General features: G+C 38.0%; 1 protein-coding gene across 5 annotated transcripts in view; it reads left to right on the top strand.

Moving 5' to 3' along the window:
* Positions 1-23,944, top strand: part of RGS6 (regulator of G protein signaling 6) — a 222,338-nt gene that overhangs the window by 111,801 nt on the left and 86,593 nt on the right. For 4 of the 5 annotated variants that reach the window (XM_039334125.1, XM_039334140.1, XM_039334134.1 and 1 more), the window contains one exon: positions 5,802-5,901. In XM_039334125.1, coding sequence (XP_039190059.1) covers positions 5,802-5,901 — 100 coding nt within the window. Of the gene's footprint in view, positions 1-5,799; positions 5,902-6,048; positions 6,183-23,944 lie in introns of those variants that run through there. The other variant, XM_039334154.1, reaches the window with a different exon arrangement.

Genomic DNA, 23,944 nt, shown 5'->3' with positions numbered 1-23,944 from the left:
GTCCTGGTAATTTCTCCTTTCCTTTCCATGTTCTTGGATCTTTTCCTTTGATCATCATCCTTGGTCATTTCTTCTTGCACATGTTCTTTGGTCTAAGTTTCTTCCAGCACCTCTGCTTACTTTCAGATGCCCTTGTTTCTTCCATCCTTGGTTCCATATAGCTTCAGTATGCCTGGATCATAGTAGCTCAATCTAGGGCTAACACCATCTTCCCTATATGCTTTCTTTTTCCTATGACATAATGGCTTCCTATGACATAAGAGACTTCTTCATTAGCACCTTCTATCCTTTGGTATATGAAATGAATAAATGGATGGCAATAATTAATTGCTTATCCTCATTGTTTCTTGAGGTGAAGCTAATAAGGTTTAAACATTCCTGCAAAGAGATTTGGAATCCTGCAAATTGAAAATCTTTTCTAGGATGCTATATGGCTCTTTGATGCCTTGTCTGCTTCTTTAAAATTGAAATATGTGAAGGCAGAACTAGTATAATAGCAATCACTCAGCAACTTGACAGTTAAACAATAAGTGGATTCTACTCTCTGTCATGGTTCCAATACAGGGTGAGAGAAAGCCAGAGGGAAGCTTTGTTGTGAGGTATTATTAGATAGTTATACCCATTTCTCACACATTTCTTCTTAAATTCTTCCGCTTCCTCCAGGAGATAAAGATCTGGTAGGTTGAGTAGAGACTTCATGATCTTCATAGCAACACCGGGGATCTCACTTTTATACTATCACTGCCTGCACACGCAAAAACACACAACATGCACACACACTTGCATGCATACAAAAAAAAATTCTTCTCTACAACCATGGTTCCCTTTATAAAACAGGAGTGAATTACTCTTAATCCTTTCTTCTGTCTCTACATCTCTTTCATCCACAATTTTTACAGGTATATTTCCTTTTGGGTGTCTACAGTATCTCTGTAATAGTTTATTGATTGCCTTTAATCATTGTTTATCTGTATTTCAGTGAGAAAATGTTTTTTTTTAGGAATTTGTTAAATATGAATTAGTGGAGCTATTGATCAAAAAGACTACCCAGAAGCTACAACCAGTCCAAAATGTAATTGCGTGTGCATCGATAGGTGCCCCAAGATTTATCCATATAACTCCTCTATTGTATGAGCCGCACTGGCTCCCTGTTTCTTTCTGATTGCAATTCAAGGTACTGGTTATTATCTTTAAAACTGTATATAGAACAAGGCCAGATTATCTGCCGGACTGCCTCTCTCTAAAGCAGGGGTTCTCAACCTTGGCAACTTTAAGACTTGTGGACTTCAGTTCCCAGAATTCCTCAGCCAGCTTTGTGGGAGTTCAAATCCACAAGTCTTAAAGTTGCCAAGGTTGAGAACCCCTTCTCTAAAGACATCTATCTACTCATCTTGCCAAATCAGATAGGGTGGAGATGGTCCTAGTCCCTTCCCTTAAACATTGCCATCTGGTGGGAGCTAGAGAATATGCCTCTTCTGTGGCAGCCCCTGCTCTGTGGAAGACCCTTCCTCTTGAAAGTCAGCAGGTCTCCACCCACCCAGCCTTCCAAAAATCACTTAGGATCTGGTTTTCCTCCCCATATCCTGGGATAGGCTGAGATGGATAAGAGGATTTAACAAGGGTGTTGGAAGCTTAACCTTGGTGCCAGGCTTTTTAAGGTTTATGGTTTTAATAGTTATTATGCTATTTTTATTGATGTTATTTTAATAGTTTAAAATTGGGAGCCATCCAGAGTTTTGTATAAGTTGGGTGACTATATAATTTTTTTAAATAAATCAATCAATGAATAACATTACTTACAGGGATGGCCAGTGTGGTGCCCATTAGATTTCCTTCCACACTTGATTTTATATGTTATAAAGTAAAGCAACATTTGCCTCTAGCATTATTTTAATTTTCAAGAATGCCTCCGGTTCCCATATAGACCTAGAAGCATTTTGAGAAAATTGAATGGGATGAGTATCTCTACCCCATTATTTGCTTGAAAAAGTGTCATTGGGATCTTGATAAATGGGTATTTTGTAACTGGGCATACTCACTAATGCATGCACTGAGGACAGGCTAGAATTTCCGATGCTTGTCAAATTGTGACAGCATCCACAACACGCAGTTAAAATTCCAAATATTCCCTGCAGTTCAACCCTTTTCTTATGAATCACAAAGACAGCATGCTAGCCAGTGAAATAAATGGAAGAATCTGTAGTATCATTAAAACTATCAAAACTGGCATAAGGTTCTGGGAACTAAGGTATACTTAGTTAAACATAAAATATTATCCTCCGTTGACAGGTTGCAAAAGTACAATCTGTGATAGTGCAATTGCTGCTTAAACTTAAGCAAAATAAACACAGTGCCAACGTACCAGTAACCATTAATAATTTAGTAAATTTGCCTTTACTAAACAAATTAACACCTCTAATAGAACAGATAGCCATTTCTCTTTTCCAAACATACAGAATGAAACATATTAGTTCTTATTCCTTTAATTTAAACTGTGAAATTCCTATGTTGAAGAACAGTGAGAGGAGTAAATAAATGTAAAAGAATTTCTTTCATTGGCTCAGTTCTTTTTCTCTTTGGTTGAGATGTTCCTGCCAAATAAGATTCATTTACTTATATTATGCACTCTAAATCTCCAGCAGTGTGTTCAGGAATACATCAATCTGCAATAAGTTGAACTGTCAGCTTATCCTTGAAGCTCTATTTGACTGCTTTTAGACTAAGGAGAGCTGAGCAATCGGGAATGCTCCCTCCCAAATTGCTTCTGTTGGTCCTCAGGCTCAGCTGTTTTGGTTTGGTTTGGTTTGGTTTGCATTTGCATCTGAGATCAGCATTAAAATTTAATGTTGTTAGTTGCATAAGAGATATGCAAATGCTTTTGACAAAGAAGCTCTCCTATTCCTTTGAACTTGTGGTCAGTTTTCTTCTTTCACCAAAAGTTGTGCTTAGTTGAAGATGAAACATACATCCCTGTCTTCTTTAGATTAAGTGTTAGAAAGTTAAGGCTGTTTACAAGAAGTCATGAGATTAAGAGACGGTAAAGGCCTTTTAGAGTTCTTTACTTGAAAGCATTTTTATTTCATAACGGCAAATAGTAGAATTTCCAAATCCACATTTGCTTGTTCCTCTGGTTTTCCTTCCTTCAGAACTTACACAAACAAACAGAATGAACAAACTTTGTTAGCATTAGCCATCTTAAATCTGAACACTTTTCCATTGATCCAATGATTACTATCAGGGATCATCAGGGCTTTTTTTGTCATAGAACGCCCAGAACGGAGTTCCGGCACCTTTGGATGGAACCTTGTAGGGTAGGCAAGGCGGGTTGTATGACATGGGTGAGTTCCAGCAACTTTTTTTTTTTTTTACAAAAAAGCACAATACGTGTGTAAGATAGATGAAAATATTCCTTCTGAGGAGGATTAATGGGACTGTCTAAATCAGTGATGGCGAACCTTTTAGAGACCGAGTGCCCAAAAACTGGCCCTGCCCCGCTCCTGCTCCGCCCTCCCATCCCCCACCCCACCTGCCCGCAGGGCCACTCACTTCCTCCAGGGCCTGGCGCAGATTGCCCAGGCAGCCCAGCAGCACTATGGCAGTCACGCCCTCTGTCCACGCCCTGCAGCATCAACTGTGCACAATGGGATGTGAGGGCAGAGTCTTGTCTACGCTGCCTGGCTGCCATGTCCTTGGCTGCGCTGCTTTGCATGGGCCACGCTCAGGGGCGACTCTCCTTCAGGGGGGCTGCTAGAGAGGAGGGGGTCACGGGGGAGGCGAGGCTGGGGCAATGGCATATGTGCCCACAGAGAGGCCTCCTAGGGCCGCCTCTGGCACCAGTGCCGTAGGTTGGTCACCACTGGTCTAAATGGACTGAATTGCACCAGGTGCTTAAAATTCTATGCATGTTGAAACACATTACAATCTGATTTCTGGCATCAACCATCCAACCAGCAGTTTCTAAGAGGCTGTGTTCCCTGCCTCTAAGGAATAAATTTGTGGAAATATAAAACCAATTGGTCACTATCTAATACAGGGGTCTCCAAACATGGCCCTTTTATGACTTGTGGACTTCAACTCCCAGAATTCCTCAGCCAGTGTGCCTGGCTGAGGAATTCTGGGAATTGAAGTCCACAAGTTATAAAAGGGCCAAGTTTGAAGACCCCTGAGCTAATAGCTAGAGAAGTTACTGTATTGTATTCAGATACTTCCCTCTTCCTCCCCATTCCTTCATACTGGGTTTATTGGTTGTAAGACTGGAAGTAGATTTTCTCTTCTGCTGATAATCATATCCAATAATTATATTCTACATGATTATGTGATATCATATGTATCTATGACTATGTGTAAAAAGACACAATCATGGTTATGCCACAGTTACTGAGAGTAATAAGGCTTGCACATGCTGTACTGTGGAACTGTGAAATAATGAGTCATCATCTCCCACATATCTCGAGAGAAAACATTTGGAGCAGAGCAGTGACACTATTTCAGTTATATGCTTACTAGAAGGCAGTGGTAAAATGTGATTACTGTGAGCTGAAATCATTACATAGAGACTGAAAACTAATTGTGGAAACTCCCGGCAAAGTGCCAAATTAGGTTTCGTAGATAGAATACTTAGTGTTTTAGAGCAATTGTCTTTTGAGTACCCTGTATTCCATATGTCTTGCTTTGTGACTATATTGCATTTCTATACCAACAACTGTATTTCTCTAGGTAACTTTTAGCTCCAACTCAAGCAGATGAAACCATTCGAACCAATCAGAATGACTAAATGATTTTAAAACAATTAATTGGACCAACTTTCTCTAATTGACTCTGCCCATCCTACTGATCTAGCAAGGGCATGCTCTGAGTACTGCTATATTTATGGCATTTTCCTGATCTACTTAGCTAGTATCTCTATCAAAGGAGATGATGGGTTGTAGTTAACTGACCCTTAGTCACCACTCAGCAGGACTATTGTAACATGCTATGTGTAGGTCTATCCTTTACAAAGCATGGTGATTAAAATGTTGGTAGGCCAATCACATCAGTGCAGAATAACATCTAACAATAATAGGGAACAGTGGTATCTTGATACACAATTTCGTGGAAACTCATCAAATTGGTATCCAATGCATTTTGACACATCAACATACAAGCTAGAACTTGTTGGTGTCAGTACCTTGTGACTCACTATATTATTCTTTATGCGAAAAATTTGTTTGGTATTCATTGTTTTTGGTGCTCATTACACCTCCCAGAGCGAATTAACAATGAGTACCAATGTACCACTGTATTTCTAGGCCTGAGTCAAACTGCTTTTCTTTACCTATAAAAACCTACACAGCATAGCACAGTTTAAACAAGCAGTGTCAGAATAGAGTTTGTCCATTTGCTTTGGTCCTTGTGAAAAGGCCAGCACACTGACCTTTTAAGACCCATGGGATATAGACAAGATGAGTAGCAGTTTCCCTTTTATGGAGTTCAAAACAATCTCACTCTCTCATGCCCTTGGCTCAAGCTAATTATGGTTTAATAAAAATGTGTTGTATTTGGGGAATTGTTTTATTTGGATTTTTATATAATTTTAGGTTTTTGTTTTGCAATCCTTCAGGATTAGGGCAAGCTAGATATTCTATAAGTTGGTAGATAGGTAAGATATGATGGTCAGCACAGAGAGAGACTGATAACAAATGAAGCCAAGTGAATTTAATGTTATTTCAATCTTTAAATGTATGACTGCTAAGGTTTTATCTTAATAAAAGTCAGCCTCTTGATTTGCAAGACTAACATACTATTTGTGTTTTATTTGCTAGATAGAAGATATCATAACAAGAATGCAGGATGACAAAACAGGTGGAGTGCCCATTCGCACGGTCAAGAGCTTTCTGTCGAAAATCCCTAGTGTTGTCACAGGTATGAACATAATTGAAAGGTAACATGTTGTTTATCTCCACCTTATTAAGATTGTAGTGTGTGCTCACACGGTGAAGGAAATTCAAAACCTTCATCAGTGGTTCTCTCCAACATGTGCCTAAATCATTATATCCCCTCTAATTCTAGTTTTAATGCTGATGCCTCAAGGCCAGAAGTAAATGGTTCCACTCATCAGAATGAACAGGAGGATTATTAAGCACAGGAGCCTAGTTTAACTCATTTTAAAAGAAGTATCTAAAAAACTGTGACCCTACAGAAAGGTCAGTGAATATGACTAAAATATCCAACTTCATTAATAAGCACATATTCTTTCAATGGCTGGCCTCTGAGCAAAACTTCAAGGAAACTGGCACAGGTAATTTGGGAGGTAGAAAACACCTTCCAGGTAACTTTGAGGTAATGGACAAAATGTTTCAAATGAAAAATATTTTCAGCATAAAACAGCTTTTTCCCACCTTCCCAGAAGTGTTAGAATGCTGTTCCAAAAAGCTTTTGAAATAGTCAGAACAGCATTGAAGTGGTTTTAGTCAGGTTAAGAAAGCTATTTCCTACTCAAAATAGTATGTTTCAAAGTCAAAACCTTTGTACCCCATTGACAAGGAGGGCTGGGAACCAGGGAAGCTAAGATAGTTCCTAAGTAGAGTAATTTTTGCTTCAGCAGTTGTGGGCTGCCATTGGCACAATTTTCTTCAACTTCACCAACAATCAGAATCACTTGTTTTGTCCCCCTCCCCCAGCAGTGCAGATTTGAGCTAATTATGTTGTCAACATAGTTTTGGAAGTGAAATGGGAAAAATGTTGAAGGTAGTGAGGGAAAACGACGAGTGAGGAAAGAGTTAAGAATTTTCCCCCATTAGATTCATTGGCAATCTTGCCCTCCCATTTCAATTTTGCGAAGTAAAATCGGTGAAAGATTGGAAAGCATGAAGATGGTGGATATGGAAACTGTAGCTTTGTCCCAAATAAGCATGGCTACCAAGTTTCAGAGAATCGAAGACCCTGTCCTTTGCTCTGTTTGAGCACCTGTCTTGGAAGTTGTTTTCTCTGATTTCATTTGGTGGCTTCCAGACACATCCTTTCCATTAGCACAAGAGCTGATGAGAGAATGAAAAATCTCAAGAAGTTGCCAAAATTGTAGCATCGTGTTGCTGAAAGTGTCAAAGAAGGTGATCTCAGGCAGATCCATTCCAGGGCAAGAGGGAGCTCTGGGCAAGAACACAGGTTCCCGTATGGAAAGGAAAGGAAGGCAAAATGCAGTCACCCATGAATCAAGGCAGAGCACAGAAGGTAGGAAAAGTTTTTGTAATTTTACAAAGATTCATATTTCATGCAGAACACTACATAGCTCCTTATCTACAGATACAGAAAAAGAGGATCTGGTGTAAACGCTAGGGAGGAAAAATCAAACTAAATTGAGTTGGGTACCTTTGCTGATAGCATTTTTTTTTCTGGAGGCAAAGACTTTAATGGCTGTCAGAAAGTGGGAATGGGTAAGAACAAGTCAGCTAATATTCTGTATATTGCTATACAAGCTTAGTATGAAGTATATTTAGAAGAGTTTTAGTGAATGTGTGTTTGTGTATGTGTGTATACTATGTGTGCAGTGTGTGCAAACAAAAATTTCCTTCTCACTCCCTTTGGGTGGTATGTGTCCTCAATCTTTGGGAGTTTGAGGTTCTGCAAAGTATCACAGCTGTTCCTAGTACGGCACTCTTCTGGACAGAAAGCTTTGATGTTGTCCTGAGATCTGGTGGAGCCATTTTCCCAGCTTTTTTTTTTATAAAAGTTTTTATTTTCAATTTTACAATACATTACAATCTTAAAAATACTTCAGATAAAAAATAAAACAAATTGATACATACCACTTTCGGTATTGCCCACCCATTTCCCCCCAAACCGCATCCACCCTCTAACCAACTTACCTCTTTCCCTCTTCTTCCTCACTCACCCCCTCTCCTCCTTCTCCTCAACCTTCCTACTTACTTCTCACCTTCTTCTTCTCCCTCCGGATGCGGTCCAGGGGAAATGCCCGAGCAATTCCTTTCTCCAAATTGAAACATTAATATTATATACGGTAAAACTATTTCTACTTTATCTGAACTACTTAAACTTCAACCCATCCACCCCCCTCTCCCCAACCCCCTCCCCCCGACTTCCCAGAGCAAAATGCAGGATTATGCAAACATATTAAACATAATCTATTTAAGTTTACTAATTATACAATGAACAAAATCATACTAACCCTTAACTCTCTTCAAACTTTAACATCATAAATTTATAAACAAATTCATTACTCATAAAATAAATGAAACTTTGTAGTTCCATACTTCTTCTGAACATATTCTATCCATCTTCTCCATACATTAAAATATCTCTCCTGTGAATGGTCCTTTAAATAAGCAGAAATTTTAGCCATTTCTGCTAAATTAGAAACCTTAAATACCCATTCTTCTAAAGAAGGCAGAGTATCCTTCTTCCAATATTGACCCACCAGTAATCTTGCTGCTGTTATTAAATTCAATATTAAAATAGTTTCTCCATTTTCCCAGCTTAAGTGTCACAAGTGCACCTACCACAACTGAGACTACTTTAGCCTTTACTTTCCACATCTTCTCTAGTTCCTCCTTCAGACTCCGGTACTTCTCTAGCTTTTCATATTCCTTTTCCTGATGTTGCTGTCATTTGGCAGCACTATCTCAATCACCACCATTGTCCTCTGGTCCTTGTCTACTGCCACAATATCTGGTTGATTGGCCAGTAGTAGCCTTTCTAGCCCATGTTCAGAGGTACATAATGCCAGCTATGTGGTTGTGCCATTCATTGTATATTGTTCCTGCCTCTATCATACACCTTACCACTATGTGTTGGGCCGTCTCTGAGGCCTCTCTGCACACTCTGCACCTCTGGTCCTGGGTCATGTGGTAGATCCTCGTTCCTATGGATCTGGTGTTAATGACTGCTCTTGTGCTGCTATGATCCTCAGTGCTATCTTTTAGTCCAGTTGCCTTGTGAAAAAGCATCTTTGAGATAACAGCATTTCTCCTTAACACACACTTGCCCAGTGTTCCAGTTCTGAATCATTGGTATCTGCTCTCCACTATTTACAGTCCAGAACTGCATTTTCCATTTTGCTGGCTGTTTTGCCGATTCCTTCCTTGGCTTCAGCTGCCACAGTCCCTGGCTGTAGATCCTCTGGCTTCTGGGTATCTCAGCCCACACCTCCACTGTTCCACATTTCTTCTAATTGCTTCTCATTCCAGCAGCTTCTCCAGCCAAACATAGGAAAAAATTCCTCTTTTTTTGAAAAAATTACATGCCAATTCTAAAGAGCTTAAACTGGTTTCCATTTTTCTCTGCAACTGCCTACGTGGCCAAACTGTACCTTTGACAGATGACTATAGAAAAAGAAATCAACCTTGACAATTGCATGTAGCATTATTTTAGGGCAGTTCATCCTTCTGCAGGGGCAAGGAGGGATCATACTATATTGGGGCTTCTGGTTGGAAAGCTGGTGAGGTGAGCTGCCTTGGAACTAAATTCCTAGCAAAGCAGAATCATGGTTTATATTGAGGGCAATTACATGTTCCACTCTGGTGGAGTGGGAAGAATTGATTCTGAGTTGTGCCATTTATTTTTTGAGGATTCTAAAACCCACAGACATTGTCAACAGAAGAAACTGCTGCAGTTAGTTGAACTACCTGTTTTAATTTATGAAACACGTTTAATAAAATCAGAAATATCCCAAGAAACTTTTAAATTTGCAAATTCTACTTATGTTGTCTGTACTTTCAAGCATCCAAAGTTCTGGGACAAGCAGAAAATGCCTACAGTATATGAAGATAACCTATGCATAGGTTGGTCATACTATCTGAGATCTGTATTTGATATTTTACACAATATGATTTATCAAAGCAAAGTAGCACATAGAGTCATTACTTATTAAATTTGGCAGTGTACATAACGAATGAATTATGCAGATTAGATATATTTGCTTAAATGTGGCACATTGTTCCATGTTTATTTGTGGCCTCACTTATTCCCTTTGTGTTGTCAAATTAGGCTGTGCAGACCAATGACTCACTGAGTGCTTCCCAAAAGCTAAAATAACAGCAACACAATCATTTTTGCATTCACTGAAGCTGCAGAACTCATAACTTTTGTTATTTTGTGGCCCAGCCATTCATGCAAGCACTTTATGTTGTGCTTATCAGTATCACTAACAATAAAGATCCCTAATTCTGTTATAACTATAGTCCTTAAAAGTGAACAAAAATATAGGTTGGCCTGTTCCAGTTTAGTGTTCTTCAGATATGATACTAACATTACTCCTTGCTGTATTGCCTAACTTGGAATGTTTTATGCTGCTGGTTGGGAATGATTGGAATTGTAGTCCAACTCCTTTGAAGGTCAGTTTGTTTGAAAAGGCACAAAAAACATGATAATGTAATTTCACTGCTCTCAAGAAGTAATATCTGAAAATGTGCAGGTCAAAATGAAATATTCTTCATTCTGCAAAGGACATCTCAAGATAATTACGTATATTTAGCCCCATCCCCCCAAAAGAGAGAGGGCTGATTTTTTTTTCTTAATAGCTAGTCAGCACCATTTCTTAAGAGAAAATAAGAAAGACAATAAGGTAATGATAAGTCCTGAACTGATTGTCTTGTCTTTATCTTGTCTTGTCTTTATAGAGAATTTAGCTGTCTGAAAACTGAGCTGTTGCATTCATCAAAATAGTATTGGAATAGGACCCTTTTTAGCCAATAATTTGCGCCATCTGAATTCTCTAGAATGTAGATTGTCCCTTGTTTATAATAAGAACAATTTACAAATTACTGATTTAATCAGTGCTGACAGCCAACTTAATCAAATTTGGTTAGCAATACATTTTCCAGCAGTAGCTATGTAGTTATCTGCTGCAAACCTCCTACTTTTGGATGTATTGCATTGAGAAGCTCTGCTTTTTTCAGCTGTACATGATTTTCTAATCACCCCTTGGATGGTCACCTGTAGGGTAGAATTCCAAATAGACCTGTTGATGATACAACAAAATACTTTACTTATGCAAATGTCTCATTGAGTTCGAAGGGCTCCATCCATTGGATTACTGCCTTGATACAGATTGCATCTCCTTCAGATAACATGAATGCAAAGAAACTGTTGTGTCTCTGAGTCTAAACTTTATCTGTGAATAGCTATATAGAGAAACAGAAAGGAAATGAGAAAACAGGCAGCAATACCTCATTGAAGATTAGATCAGCTGCAATAGTGAAGGAGTTTCATGAAACCCCTGATGTAGTAGAATTTGTAATCTTTATAAAAAGGTAGTAACCTCTATATAGGTGCACATACAGTGTATGTGTGAATATATATTTATGTGAATATAGGTGTCCATATAGATTAGGGGTGTGAAACTCGCAATGTCATGTGACATGTTGCGATGTATTGTGACTTTTTCCCCATTGCTGACAATGGGGGTGGGCACGTTTTTGGTATGATGCATTTGGCCCGTGAGCTGGCAGTTTGACACCCCTGATATAGATTGTATTTATGTTTGTATGTATGAAAATGACTGTATGAATACATACAAACAGTTCTGCATATCCTGCCTCAGTGTCCCCATATGGAGACAAAGAGCCACAGCTTACCCAAAATTGTTGTTATCCTAGCTTATGAAGCCACAAATTCATGAGAAGAATAAGATGGAACAAATTTGTTGTTACTTTAGGTTGTTACTTTAGGACAGGGGTCTTCAAACTTCGTCCTTTTATGACTTGTGGACTTCATCTCCCAGAATTCCTCAGCCAGGCACACTGGCTGAGGAATTCCGGGAGTTGAAGTCCACAAGTCATAAAAGGGCCAAGTTTGAAGACCCCTGCTTTAGGATCATTCTCTCAGAAATGGGTTGGTGGGGGCTTACAAACGAGGACCTATGGCGAGGGTGAGGGTTTCTATAAATGGGGACAACAGCACAGTGAAGATTGATGGGCATGCAACAAGTTTTGGTGAACAAATTCTCTCCCAAGAGGAAAAGATTGAGAGATTGCCCACTTGTGCTCTGGATAGCTACTCCTTGTGAGGAGACAGAAGGAATTGAATTTCTTGTTGAATGGCTTGGGAGCCAAGGGATTACTCAACACACTCAAAACCACTGTGCAGCCTTTATAAACATTTCCCTAAACAAAAGCCTCACTTCCTTAAATTCTTTCAGAGATAATTATTTTACAATATAAGAGAGATATTTTGATCAGCAGGAAAGAAAGAATAAAGATACTTGGTGAATCACCTCTCTGGAATTAAAAATTTTGTAATGGAATGTAGGGATGATCTGAGGGGATGAGAGGAAGAGATGTTACCTACGAAATGATCAGACAAGAGAGGGGAGAGCCTCCAATGGATTAATGGTCAGAGGAAAAAACTTAGTGACCCATCCAAATGGATGTAACAGTTAAAAGTGATAGTGGGAAATTTGTACGTTTAGACCTACAAAATGGATGTCAGCTTTTGTAGGTAAATCAGACCGAAAAACCTGACTAAATGAATTAATTCCACTTTACTGTAAGGCCACATTAACAGAAACTAGCAAGTTTGAAAGTATAGTCTCCCCACTACTACTTTTAAGTGCTTGATCAATTAGAGCAGGGCCTTCCTAAGTTATTTTCTCTGACCATTAAGTTACTGTACGGTCCTGACTCTCTTGTCTGGTTGTTTCCTAGGAGCATCTCTTTCCCTCACTCCCCAAGGTCAAGGGTCTTCAAACTTCAAGCATGCCTGGCTGAGGAATTCTGGGAGTTGAAGTCCACAAGTCATAAAAGGGTCATGTCTGAAGACCCCTGCCCAAGGTCATTTGACTTAAATGCCAAAAGCTTAACAAGATTGTGATTTAAGAAAATTTAAATTGATAAGGAGACAGTAACTTTAGAAAACATAAGAATCTTTTTTTTTCTTTGATGAGAGTGCCTTTGAAAATATAAAATTAGCTAAAGAAACAGACTGGACATTTATGGGAATGTTGATTGTTTAAGTAGATAAAAGTAGATAATTGGTAGATTTTACAAAGTAATAAGATAAAGGGTAATATGAGCCAAGCTCCATGACTGTATCTATGAAGAGCTCGTTGGGACTAAGGCAGTGGTTCTCAACCTGTGGGTCGGGACCCCATTTGGGGTCGAACGACCATTTCACGGGGGTCGCCAAACAACGCAGTCCGCCATTTTTTCCCCCTTTTCCTTAGCTGTGCTACTCCCTTTTATTCTATTGGCTTTTGAAAGACAATAGAATAGACTCTCTTGAATAGAGTCTAATTCTATTGGCTTTCAAAAGCCAATAGGAATTGTCCAGGCTGTCTCTGCCCTGCTGAGCCCGCCAAAAGTCCCATTCTGCAAATGGTGCTGCACCAGTTGAGTAGTCCTCGACTTACGACCGATTGGGGGTCGCGGCATTAAAAAGGTTGAGAACCACTGGACTAACGTATTAAAGACGGAGAAAAGCAAAACACGAAAATAAAGGAGAAACTTGTCTTTTATTATCACCCTGGTAATAGACATACTTTTTACTTTGGGGCATAAATGTTATAATGGCAACCACACAAAAAGCAGCAGAAATAAAAAAAGATTCACCAGAACAACCTACAGAAAAGAACAACAGGTCAGATTTATTGCCGAAAATGTTTAAGGAATTTGGCAAGAAGATGACTGAAATATTTGCCAAAAGTTTGGATGCTTTTTCAAAAGGAAATGGAGGAAGGACTCATAGGGATAAAAAGGATATGAAAGATGTAGTTGAGAATCTGTAGGACCATTGACTAGATATGTAAACCAAATTAGTGACAAAGTTGACTTTTTGGAAAGTAAAACAGAAGTTATAAACACAGAGATGGAGAAACAAATACGTAACATGGCATTACTGGAATTGAGAGAAAAAGAATTTTGTTTAATAGTAAAAGCAATTAGAGAAGACCATGGGGAACATAAAAAAGGAAAGATTGTTAAATCCCTATGTAACTTTTTGGATTAGAGTTAAGGATGACATAAAGTCAGATATTGATAAAGTTACAGAATTAATACATGATTTGCAAAACTCAGAAATGTTCTAAGGGATTTCCCTGTGCACTTTGTAGGAAGAATACTAAAGCAGCAGCAGCATCTTAATACTAAATTGAGGATTGATAATACAGATGTAATTGTACTCAAAAGAATTTTCAATTACAAGTAGTCTGCGACTTACTAACATTAGTTCAGTGACTCTTTGAAATTAAGACAGCCCTGAACGAGGGGACTTATGACTCATGCCCAAAGTTACAGCTGTTGTAGATCTCATGCAGTCTCATGAACAAAATTTGGGTGCTTGGCAGCCTGCCCACACAACCACAGAGGGAGCTGCAAATCCACCCCACAGCCTCCCCACCCCCCACCCCCGATTTCCCAACTTTTTTTTTTTTGGTCCCATCACCTATCTTGCTGGGCAGCCTACAAACCCAAAGCTTTAGTCACATACCGATAGTCCAAACAGCGGCATGAGAAGTTGGTCATAGAAGGAGTCAGATAAGCAGCAAAGGAACAAAAGGGAGAAGCTGGCTTACTGGAGCTGGGAGCAGACTTACTTTTCAGCTATTTGCAACAGAACAGGGGAGAGACGCTAGTCCTGATGGAAAGCAAACAAAGTGAAATGAAGCAAGAAAAAAAGAGCCCAGCAGCAGGGGAAGAGGCCAGCTAGATTAGGACCCAGTACAGCATTCCAGTGCTAAAGAGGCTTCCAAACAAGACTATGTGCTTAGCAATGAAAAGTCCTGATGCTTTGAAACACCAGAGAGGAAGCTTAGTGACCCATCCATTGGTGGTGTTTTGTAAAAGAATGAAACCATGCTTGAAGGCTAGGCCATTGGGAGATTGCAGGCCTCTCTTAGCTCTTGCTAAACTTTGTGGAAGCAAGCCCCCTGCATGCAAAGGTGGCAAATCCATGATGAGGTTCTCCCCAAAAATTCCTGTGTTTAGCCCCCTCCCTCTCCCACAAACCTACCTTTTTTAAATTAAGAAAACAGAAAAAAAGTTGGGGAGGACAAACTTGTTGATCTTTTTTTCCTCCCACATTAAATGCTGAAGCTAACCTCTCCATCTCTGCCCCCCAATCTGGATCCCCTTTCACAACTTAATTTGCTAATTTACTGCACCATGCAAGTGATAAAATCTGTAAATTACTCACTTTGATGGCTGATTGGCAGGCTGAAGAGTAAAGGAAAAGGATTTAATTTTTTAAAAAAGAGGGGAGATGAAGGAAGTAAGAAAATCCTTCTTTGAGGATTATTTGTATGGATAGCTGGAGGAAATGTTTGCAAAGCCAGCTAGGCACATACAGCAAATTGAGAATGTGGAATAGATATAAACCCAAGCTGTGCTTGAAAACACCTCTATGGCTCTCAGCCCCAAAAGCATTTTACAGAAGAGAAACAACAGGCAAAGACAAATGGTTAAGGTTGTTGTTATTAATTGTGAAGTCGGTGTCTGACCCATCACAACCCCATGGACAATGTTCCTCCAGGTCTTCCTGTCCTCTACCATCTTCTGGAGTCCATTTAAGTTCACGCCTACTGCTTCAGTGACTCCATCCAGCCACCTCATTCTCTGTTATCCCCTTCTTCTATTGCCATCAATCTTTCCCATCATTCAGCCCTTCTCCAGTGAGTATTTCCTTCTCATTAGGTGGCCAAAGTATCTGAGTTTCAACTTCAGGATCTGGCCTTCTAAAGAGCAGTCAGGGTTGATCTCTTCTAGGACTGACTGGTTTGAATGCCTTGCAGTCCAGGGGACTCGCAGGAGTCTTCTCCAGCACCATAGTTCAAAGGCCTCAATTCTTTGTCACTCAGCCTTTCTTATGGTCCAACTTTCACATCCATACATTGCAACTGGGAAAACCATAGCCTTGACTATACACACTTTTGTTGGCAGGGTGATGTCTCTGCTTTTTAGTATGCTGTCTAGATTTGCCATAGCTTTTCTCCCCAGGAGCAAGCGTCTTTTAATTTCTTGATTGCAATCCCAATAGCAGGAATTATTAGAGAATCATCAAGGGAATATAAAATTTAAGGGAACAAATAATGGCAGAAGGATATTGTTGTCAATAGTTTTCCCATTTTCAATTATCAGCAAAATAATTTAAAATGGATAAAAAGATTTAAACAATGGAGCAAAATAAGACAGAATTTGTGTACTGATGACATTGTAATTGCTAAAATGTAAAAACTGTTGAAATTTGAAATGGAAGGTAAAAGAATGTATGATAAAGTGGGCTAAGAATTTTGGTTATAATATACAGATGGATGAACAGGAAACTATGCCAAGGGTTGAACTTTACATTATGTTATGATCTTAAAGAGAATTTTTATAAAATGATATATTTTTGATATGTAGTACAGAGAAATTATCTTGAATATATATTGGCATTCCAAATATATTTTAGAAATCTAATCAACATGTGAAGAGATATTCTATCATTTTTGTGGACATATATTTTTTTAAAAAAAAATGGATTCAAATATGAACATGGATTTAGAACAGGGGTGTCAAACGGGCTGGAGGCGTCATGCGGAAGCTGTGCCCACCCCATTGATGGCAATAGCAAAACCGTCCCGATACGTTGCGCGACGTCACATGACATCGTGAGTTTGACATGTCTGATTTAGAAGATTTTAAAGATATAATATTCAGTTGAAGCCAGAACTTTTCCTTTCAGGACTGATGGATACACAGTTAGAAAAAGTAAAAAAAAAATGTCATGGACGATTATTTCAATATATAATTACTGCAGCAAGATATGCAAATTGACAGAACTAGCTGGGATGGCCAAACAGACATTTTTAATTAGAGAAAGGTTGTTATTGGCATTCATCAATGACTAGAAGCCTCCTGTGGCTTTTTGCAAAAAGAAAAGAAAAGAAAAGAAAATGATTTTCATGACTTATGATTTTGATGTTTAGAAAAAATAGTTTATAAAAAGAAGAGAATTATGTTGTAATCTTAACTATAGAGGGTTCATTAGAATTGTATATATAAGTGCTGAGAAGAAGATCAGAAGCCGTTTTTAAATATTTAAGTCATGTTTTTATACTTTTTCTTTTTTCTACTATATCTCCTTTTTTCTTTTTTCCTTTATTTTTTCCTGTTTCACCTTTACTATATCTTTTTTCTTTGAATGTATTTCTTATTATATAACTAAAATCTTCTAATAAAAAAAATAGAAATGAGTTGGTGGGTTCATCTTGATCTGAAATTTCAGTTAGGAGGTCTTGCTTGGTACTGTTTACCAAAGCACTTGATCTGAAATAAAAGCAAGCTTCAATTTTTAGCTGCCTACTATAGCCTATTAAATTTATAGAATAAGTTCTTTAGGCAGGAAATTTCTATCAGCGAAGTAAATTGGTTTTTAATTAAAAGCTGCATATTCCCTTTTCTCATTCTTAATTGAGTAATTTTGTGGTTACTGCAGTATTCATTGATATTGGTCCCTAAAATTTACCCAGTGAATGACAGTCCATTTGCCCCTCTTTTTGCCTTCGTTATATATTTTTCTTTATATTCATGTCTTTATAGTCATGTAAAATTAAATGTGACACTTAGAAGATATCTATGGTTCAGTGTAGCAAATTAAATATACTGTATTTCTATACGGTTCTTAAACAGTGATGTATTTGCAGAATATACATATTTAGATAAATAGCAGGCAGCTTCATTAGGAATAGCTGTGTAATCTAATTGAAAGTCACAGAGCTTGCAATGCAGTTGAGAAGCCTGCGAAGAGTTCACTTGTCCCTGACATACATTACAATTTATACAATGCTTCAGTCACAATATTTTGGATGAGTTTCTTTCATTACCAGTAATAGCTGTGGATCAGAAGCAGGAAAATACAACATGATGACATCAAACAAATGGGTCAATTTTGCAATGTTTTTGCTTTGCTAGGAAGTCAAATTCAATAAGAAGCTGGCATTTTCAAGGGTGACTCTGTTTTGTTTTATTTTTTTTAATACACAGCAAGCCTTTCTAAATTTCTTTTTCTAAAACATATGTCAGTTTTCAGTTCTTATTGGGATCAGTGGTTTTTTCCCTCTGACATATTCGGGAATATTTACTGACCCATAATTATGAATAGCCAAGCATTCTGAGTTTAACAGAATATTTTACTTGAAACAGATAAATATAGTTTCCCTGTAGGAAATTATAAAGTATGATGAGTTTATTCCTATTTGGAATTCTACCTGAAAACAGATTGTAACTAAGACAAATAAAATGCTGTTGCTGCCTTGAAGCAAATTATTTCCATATTTCTAAAAATAAAGTTTACGAAATATGTGATGGGATCATGCAGTCACAGCAGATTGTTAGCACCTGGCAAAATACTGAGTAAGGTCAGATCTGACCTTAGATGTTGAGATTCTAGAAAGAGTGCAGAGAAGACCAATAAAGATAATTAGGGGACTGAAGGCTAAAACATATGAAGAATGGTTGCTGGAATTGGGTATGTCTAGTTTAATGAAAAAAAGGACTAGGGGTGACATGATTGCAGTTTTCCAATATCTCATGGGTTGCCACAAAGAAGAGGGAGTCAACCAATTCTTCAAAGCACCTGAAGGCAGGACAAGATGGAAACTAATCAAGGAGAGAAGCAACCTAGAAATAAGGAGAAATTTCCTGACAGTTAGAACAATCAGTGGAACAACTTGCTTCCAAAAGTTGTGGATGCTCCAACACTGGAAGTTTTAATTGAGTAATTTTGGTGGTTACTGAAATATAGAAATTGAACAATCATTTTGTTTGATATGATATAGGGTTTCTTTCATGAGCAGGGGGTTGGACTAGAAGACCTCAAAGGTCCCTTCCAATTCTGTTATTCTGTTATTCTGGTTAGTCTTTCTTATTCCTATGGTCATGCAAATATCTGTTTTGAAGAGATGTGTTTCTTCTTTCATAATGTATGTATTTAATAGTAATGTAACTATGTGAGTGGCAAGCACGTCCAGTTCCAATTGTGTATCCAGAAAGTGTTAATTCCTCAAGCACAAGGGTACGTAGTAGCAGAAGCAATTGAATGGATCTAATACTGGCTATTAAAATAATAACCTTTAACCTGGATCAGAAATAAAATATACCAAAGAGGCAAAAATGTTTTAAATGCCTAGCATTTTCCAACTTCCAAAATTTGGCATCTTACCTGAAATGAAGCTCTGAATTTATTGGAAGCTTTGCCATCATTTTACTGACATGCAATGTCTAGAAGACAGGATTTGGAATTAGGTTCCTTAGTAAAGTGTATGCAGGCAAAGTGATTTTCTTACATAATATGAAACAATGTCTGGATCAGTGAAGTAAAATTATACTTCAACTCACAGCCTTTGAGAATCTTGGAGAGTTTGAGAATAACTAATTAAAATATTATATCCTACTTCAAGAGTGACGTGATGGCCCAATTGTGAAGATACTCATCTCTCACTCAGAAGGGTTGAGAGTTCAATCTTAGATAGTGGCAGATGTTTCTCTCCTAGGGCTCAAATAAAAATTATCTGCTGTGAACTCTGAGTAAGTGTCAGGAAGGGCATCAAGCTAGTAAATGCTCAAACTCTTCAGTCACCCTGACTCTACCCCAGCTAGGGACTACTGAGTCATAAAAAGGGAAGTTATCCTTCTTATTTCAAGGCCATCAACATGCTTTGTGATTTTTGCCCTAGTGGATGGCAGCCCATCTCACGTCAATTCTTTCTTCAGAAGTCCCATCTTCAGAAATGGATGATAGCCAATCTCACTACAATCCTATTTTTAACCCCATCTATCCCAGATCAAACTACAGCATGGTAAAGAGAAGATATAAAGCAGATGTATGCAACTTGTGGGCCTCCAGATGTTTCTACTCATTGTCTTTGGTACTGATAACATTCTATTTATATCTCAGCTTTTTCTCAAATTCCCATGGAATCCTAAATTATTTTTGTAATATGTGATCAGCTGAGTGAAGATTAATATACAGCTGCTAAATCTACAAAAATAAAGTAATGGAAAACCAGAAATGTGTTAAGTAAACACGTTTTTAAACAGAAGACAAGTTAATACAGAGGGAGTTCTCATTCTGTAAGAAAGGTTGGCCAGCAAGGGAGTTTAACAAAATTATTTTTTTCTTTTTTGTAATAAATTTATTAAATTTTTAAACAAGAAGATAAAAACTATTAGAAACTAATATTTAAGATAAAGAAAAGAAGGAAAGAACAAAGCAAAAAGTGCAGAAGAAAGAAAAAAATGATTGTTAAATAGGACAGTTGCTAAATGAGGATTACTTGTATATGATAGGAGGTTGCAGAGAGAAGTATGTTAACATAGGAATATTTGGAATTTGGGGATCTTTAAGTAAATGGATAAAATAAAAGTTTTTGCCTATAAAAATGCACCCATTCAACTGCTCAGAAGTATTGCATTTTTAAGAGAGATGAATAGGTATGGGAAAAGCAATTTGATAAGTCAAACAGTATCCAAATATATCCTATCACAATATACAGTACTTCTCCATTTGGACAGAATATTTAGGATTTATTGGCAACAAAACAATATCACAAATGTGTTATTCTGCCCATTAGCCCACCCTGAAAATGCTGGAAAAGGAACAAAGAAAGTTTCATGTCTAATTTATACTTTTTATGCTTTCCATATTTATTTGGATAGAAGCTGCATTTTTTTAGTTTTTATGTACCTGCTTGACTAAGCATCAGGTTAAGATCATGGGGGCAAATGCATCCAGAATGCAAGCAATAGCTTTAAGCATCTGTTTAAGCACTAGAGCATTTAAAATGCACTTGTCTTACAGATAAAGACTAGCACTGAAAGATTACCTTTGGAAATAAATATACAGTGACATTGTACAAACGTTGTTGTGGTTGTTAGGGGGAATGGGGAAAGAGAGTTCTTGCCAGCAAGAAACAACATTACATCTTCTTTGTGCCCTAGCTGTACTAATAATTAATGTTCATCGGGACTCTAATATATCTCTGTAAGAAGGTTAAGTCCATAAATAAGCCATAGAGGGAAAAAAAACCAAAGCATGCTTTGATTAAGAATCACTAGTATGTGATATGGTGAAGGCAGATTATGTATTGAGTTTTATCAGACATTTCTAAGTGAAATGCTTTAAAAAACAAAGGAAGGAGGAAGAGATTTTTTTTGCTCTTTGATCTTCCTCCAAGTGTGAAGCTTTATAGTTACTTTTTCTCAAGTAAGATAAAAAAGAAACGGATCAATTCATCTCTTGTCCAGAAATGCATGGAAGACAATGTGATCATTTAATGATATCCCCAGGGAGTCTCAAGCCATTTTGCATAGTTGCCAAAGAAGGATGTCGCTCACATTTTCCTTTCTAGGACATGTTCCAAATAGTTATATGTAGCATATTCTGCAGCTCTGAGGAACTCAAAGGAGGGTTTCCCACAAATGTTTGGTAAATAGGAGAAAACTTTCAAATTAGTTGGGTGCTTGAATGGATATATTACAAAAATAGAGATAGAATGCTCGGGCATATTTTAATGTAATTGTAAAAGGTTTTACTAGCACAGTTTGATGTGTTGATTGATATGTGGCTAAACTGTAGAATTTGTATATCAACACAAGGGCATATTGCCAAAATCTTCATACCCTGCTGTCATGTCTTCCAATAACATACATGGACAACATAAATCAGCAGAGTGTTTTGAGAATCTGTGGCAGTGATGAAGCACCTCTGTATTTCAGGAGAAAAGATTCAAGAACTTGATCTATAGCTGCTCAACATAAACATGGATTAAGCCTTATTCCCATTAAACCAAGATGTGTAGAATTCAAGTTGGATCTTATCACAAAAGAAGAAATGCTTTTCTCAAGTGGTTTAATAAGACCTTTGGCTTGAGTTTAGACAAAACCCATAAATATGGGGGGGAGTATGAAATCATCCATTTTTAAAATAATGAATGGATAGGCAAATAATAGGTAAGTACTTAGATAATCAACTATCAACATTTCTTAATGCCATCTCTTTATTAATAATAAGTGCTGCAATTTTTTCTGTAGAGATGCATCTAATCCAGTGATGGCGAACCTTTTAGAGACCGAGTGCCCAAAAACCGCCCCTAGTCCCCGCTCCGCCTCCTGCCCTGCCTGCTCCGCCTCTGCCTGCCCCCTGCCCTGCCCATCCACAGGGCAACGCACCGCCTCCATGGCCTGCCGCATCAGATCGTCCAGGCAGCCCTGAAGCGCCATGGCAGCCACACCCTCCGCCCACACCCTGCAGCATCATCTGCATGCTATGGGGCATGAGATCGGAGTCTTGTCCCTGCTGCCCGGCTATGTCCTTGGCTGCGCTGCTCCATGCAGGCTGTGTCTGGGGATGACTCTCCTCCAGAGGGGCTGCTGGTGAGGAGGGAGCCATGGGGGGAGGCAGGGCTGGGGCAACGGCTTGTGTGCCCACAGAGAGGGCTCCGAGTGCCGCCTCTGGCAAGCATGCCATAGGTTTGCCACCACTGATCTAATCCATTTTCCTGGCTTCCATGTAACAGCAAAACAACTTTTATCTAGACCAGGTATTAGTGACCTTATGGCTTAGCAGTAATCAATCATCTGTGATATATATTTTAATTTTTCATGAATAAGTATATGTATAGTACAAAATACATAATTAGTTCTTATCATTTTATTATAGCTATTCTTATGCTCTGAACCCAAAATGTTCTATTTCATTTCCTTGTCAAATAAAATTAATGAAAAAAATGATTAAAGACTATTACCTTGAAAAGCTCTGCACAAATGTTAATTACAGCTATTATTTAAAATATTGGAGAACAGGAAATAAAACGTTGAGTGATCCATTTGCCCCATATTCATTATTGTATTACATGTGATTCATTGTACTTGTGCATTAATTTATTTATTCACTAGATGAATGTAATTAATTAATCAACTATGTAGAAATATAAAGAAATGGAAATATTTAAAATATTAAATTCAATTTGCCACATGCTTTTTATATTCTCATACTTCGAATTATATTATATTTAATTATGTATATTAGATTAACAGGCTAGGAGTTATAATAATCAGAACATTTGGTTACTGCCATACAAATATCCACTTGATCTTGCCCATTGCAGATAGATTTCCCTTACTGTAGCAGACTACTGGGAATAAACATCATATCAGTTTCAGATCAACTGTTTTCAATCTAGAAGGTTAAGCAGCATTCTCAAGTGTTTAATGACTGCTAATCAACAAATCAATGTACCCATGGAAGCTGGCAGCCTGCCTTGCCAAAATATAGTATACTTTTTTTAAAAAGTTATAACTGAAGCTTTAAGAACAAATAGCTATTTGGTTTTGGGATTTCTGTACAAGAGTACCATCTGCTGGTCAAGAGCCCGGATGTCCAGAAAATACCAGTGTTTGTTTTATCAACACATAACATGCTAACTTTGCAGAATAATGATTTGTAGCTGAAGCCCATTGGAATGGATTATTCCAACATGCTGGTCAGTGATGGGATTCAGCCAGTTTGCACCACTTCAGTAGAACCAGCAGCTAATTTTTTGTTGCCCAGGCCTAGAATGGACTTCTGGAAGTGGCATCCACACAGAGAACTGGTTGTTCACATATTTGAATCCCATCACTGATGCTGGTCCATAAACAATTGTACAATTGCTGGCGGTATCCACACAATGTATTTGTCCAAATTGGTTTAAAATATTATGAACTCACTCAGTGAGCATGTAATCCCAGTTTTTCTCCAAATCTTCCCTGGACATTAACCTTCCTTTCATGCAACTTGTAATTGGCCCCACTTTCTTTTCAATTATGAGAAAACTGAAGAAGTCCAGAGGTTCTTGTGCACAATCTATATCTGAATGTAGACGAGTGATAGTGAGCATCTGAGATATAAAAAGACATGAAAATTGTTTAAGAAAACTAGTTTTGCTCAAAGTGGAAAAAAAAAATTCTTGTCTGGATCTCAGATGGTCCCAAAGCCT

Source organism: Crotalus tigris, unplaced genomic scaffold (genome assembly GCF_016545835.1).
Source record: "Crotalus tigris isolate CLP2741 ecotype Arizona unplaced genomic scaffold, ASM1654583v1 scf7180000017545.3456711, whole genome shotgun sequence".
Lineage (NCBI taxonomy): Eukaryota > Metazoa > Chordata > Lepidosauria > Squamata > Viperidae > Crotalus > Crotalus tigris.
The sequence above is the reverse complement of the archived record's forward strand: the minus strand, read 5'-3'. Positions and strand labels throughout refer to the sequence as shown.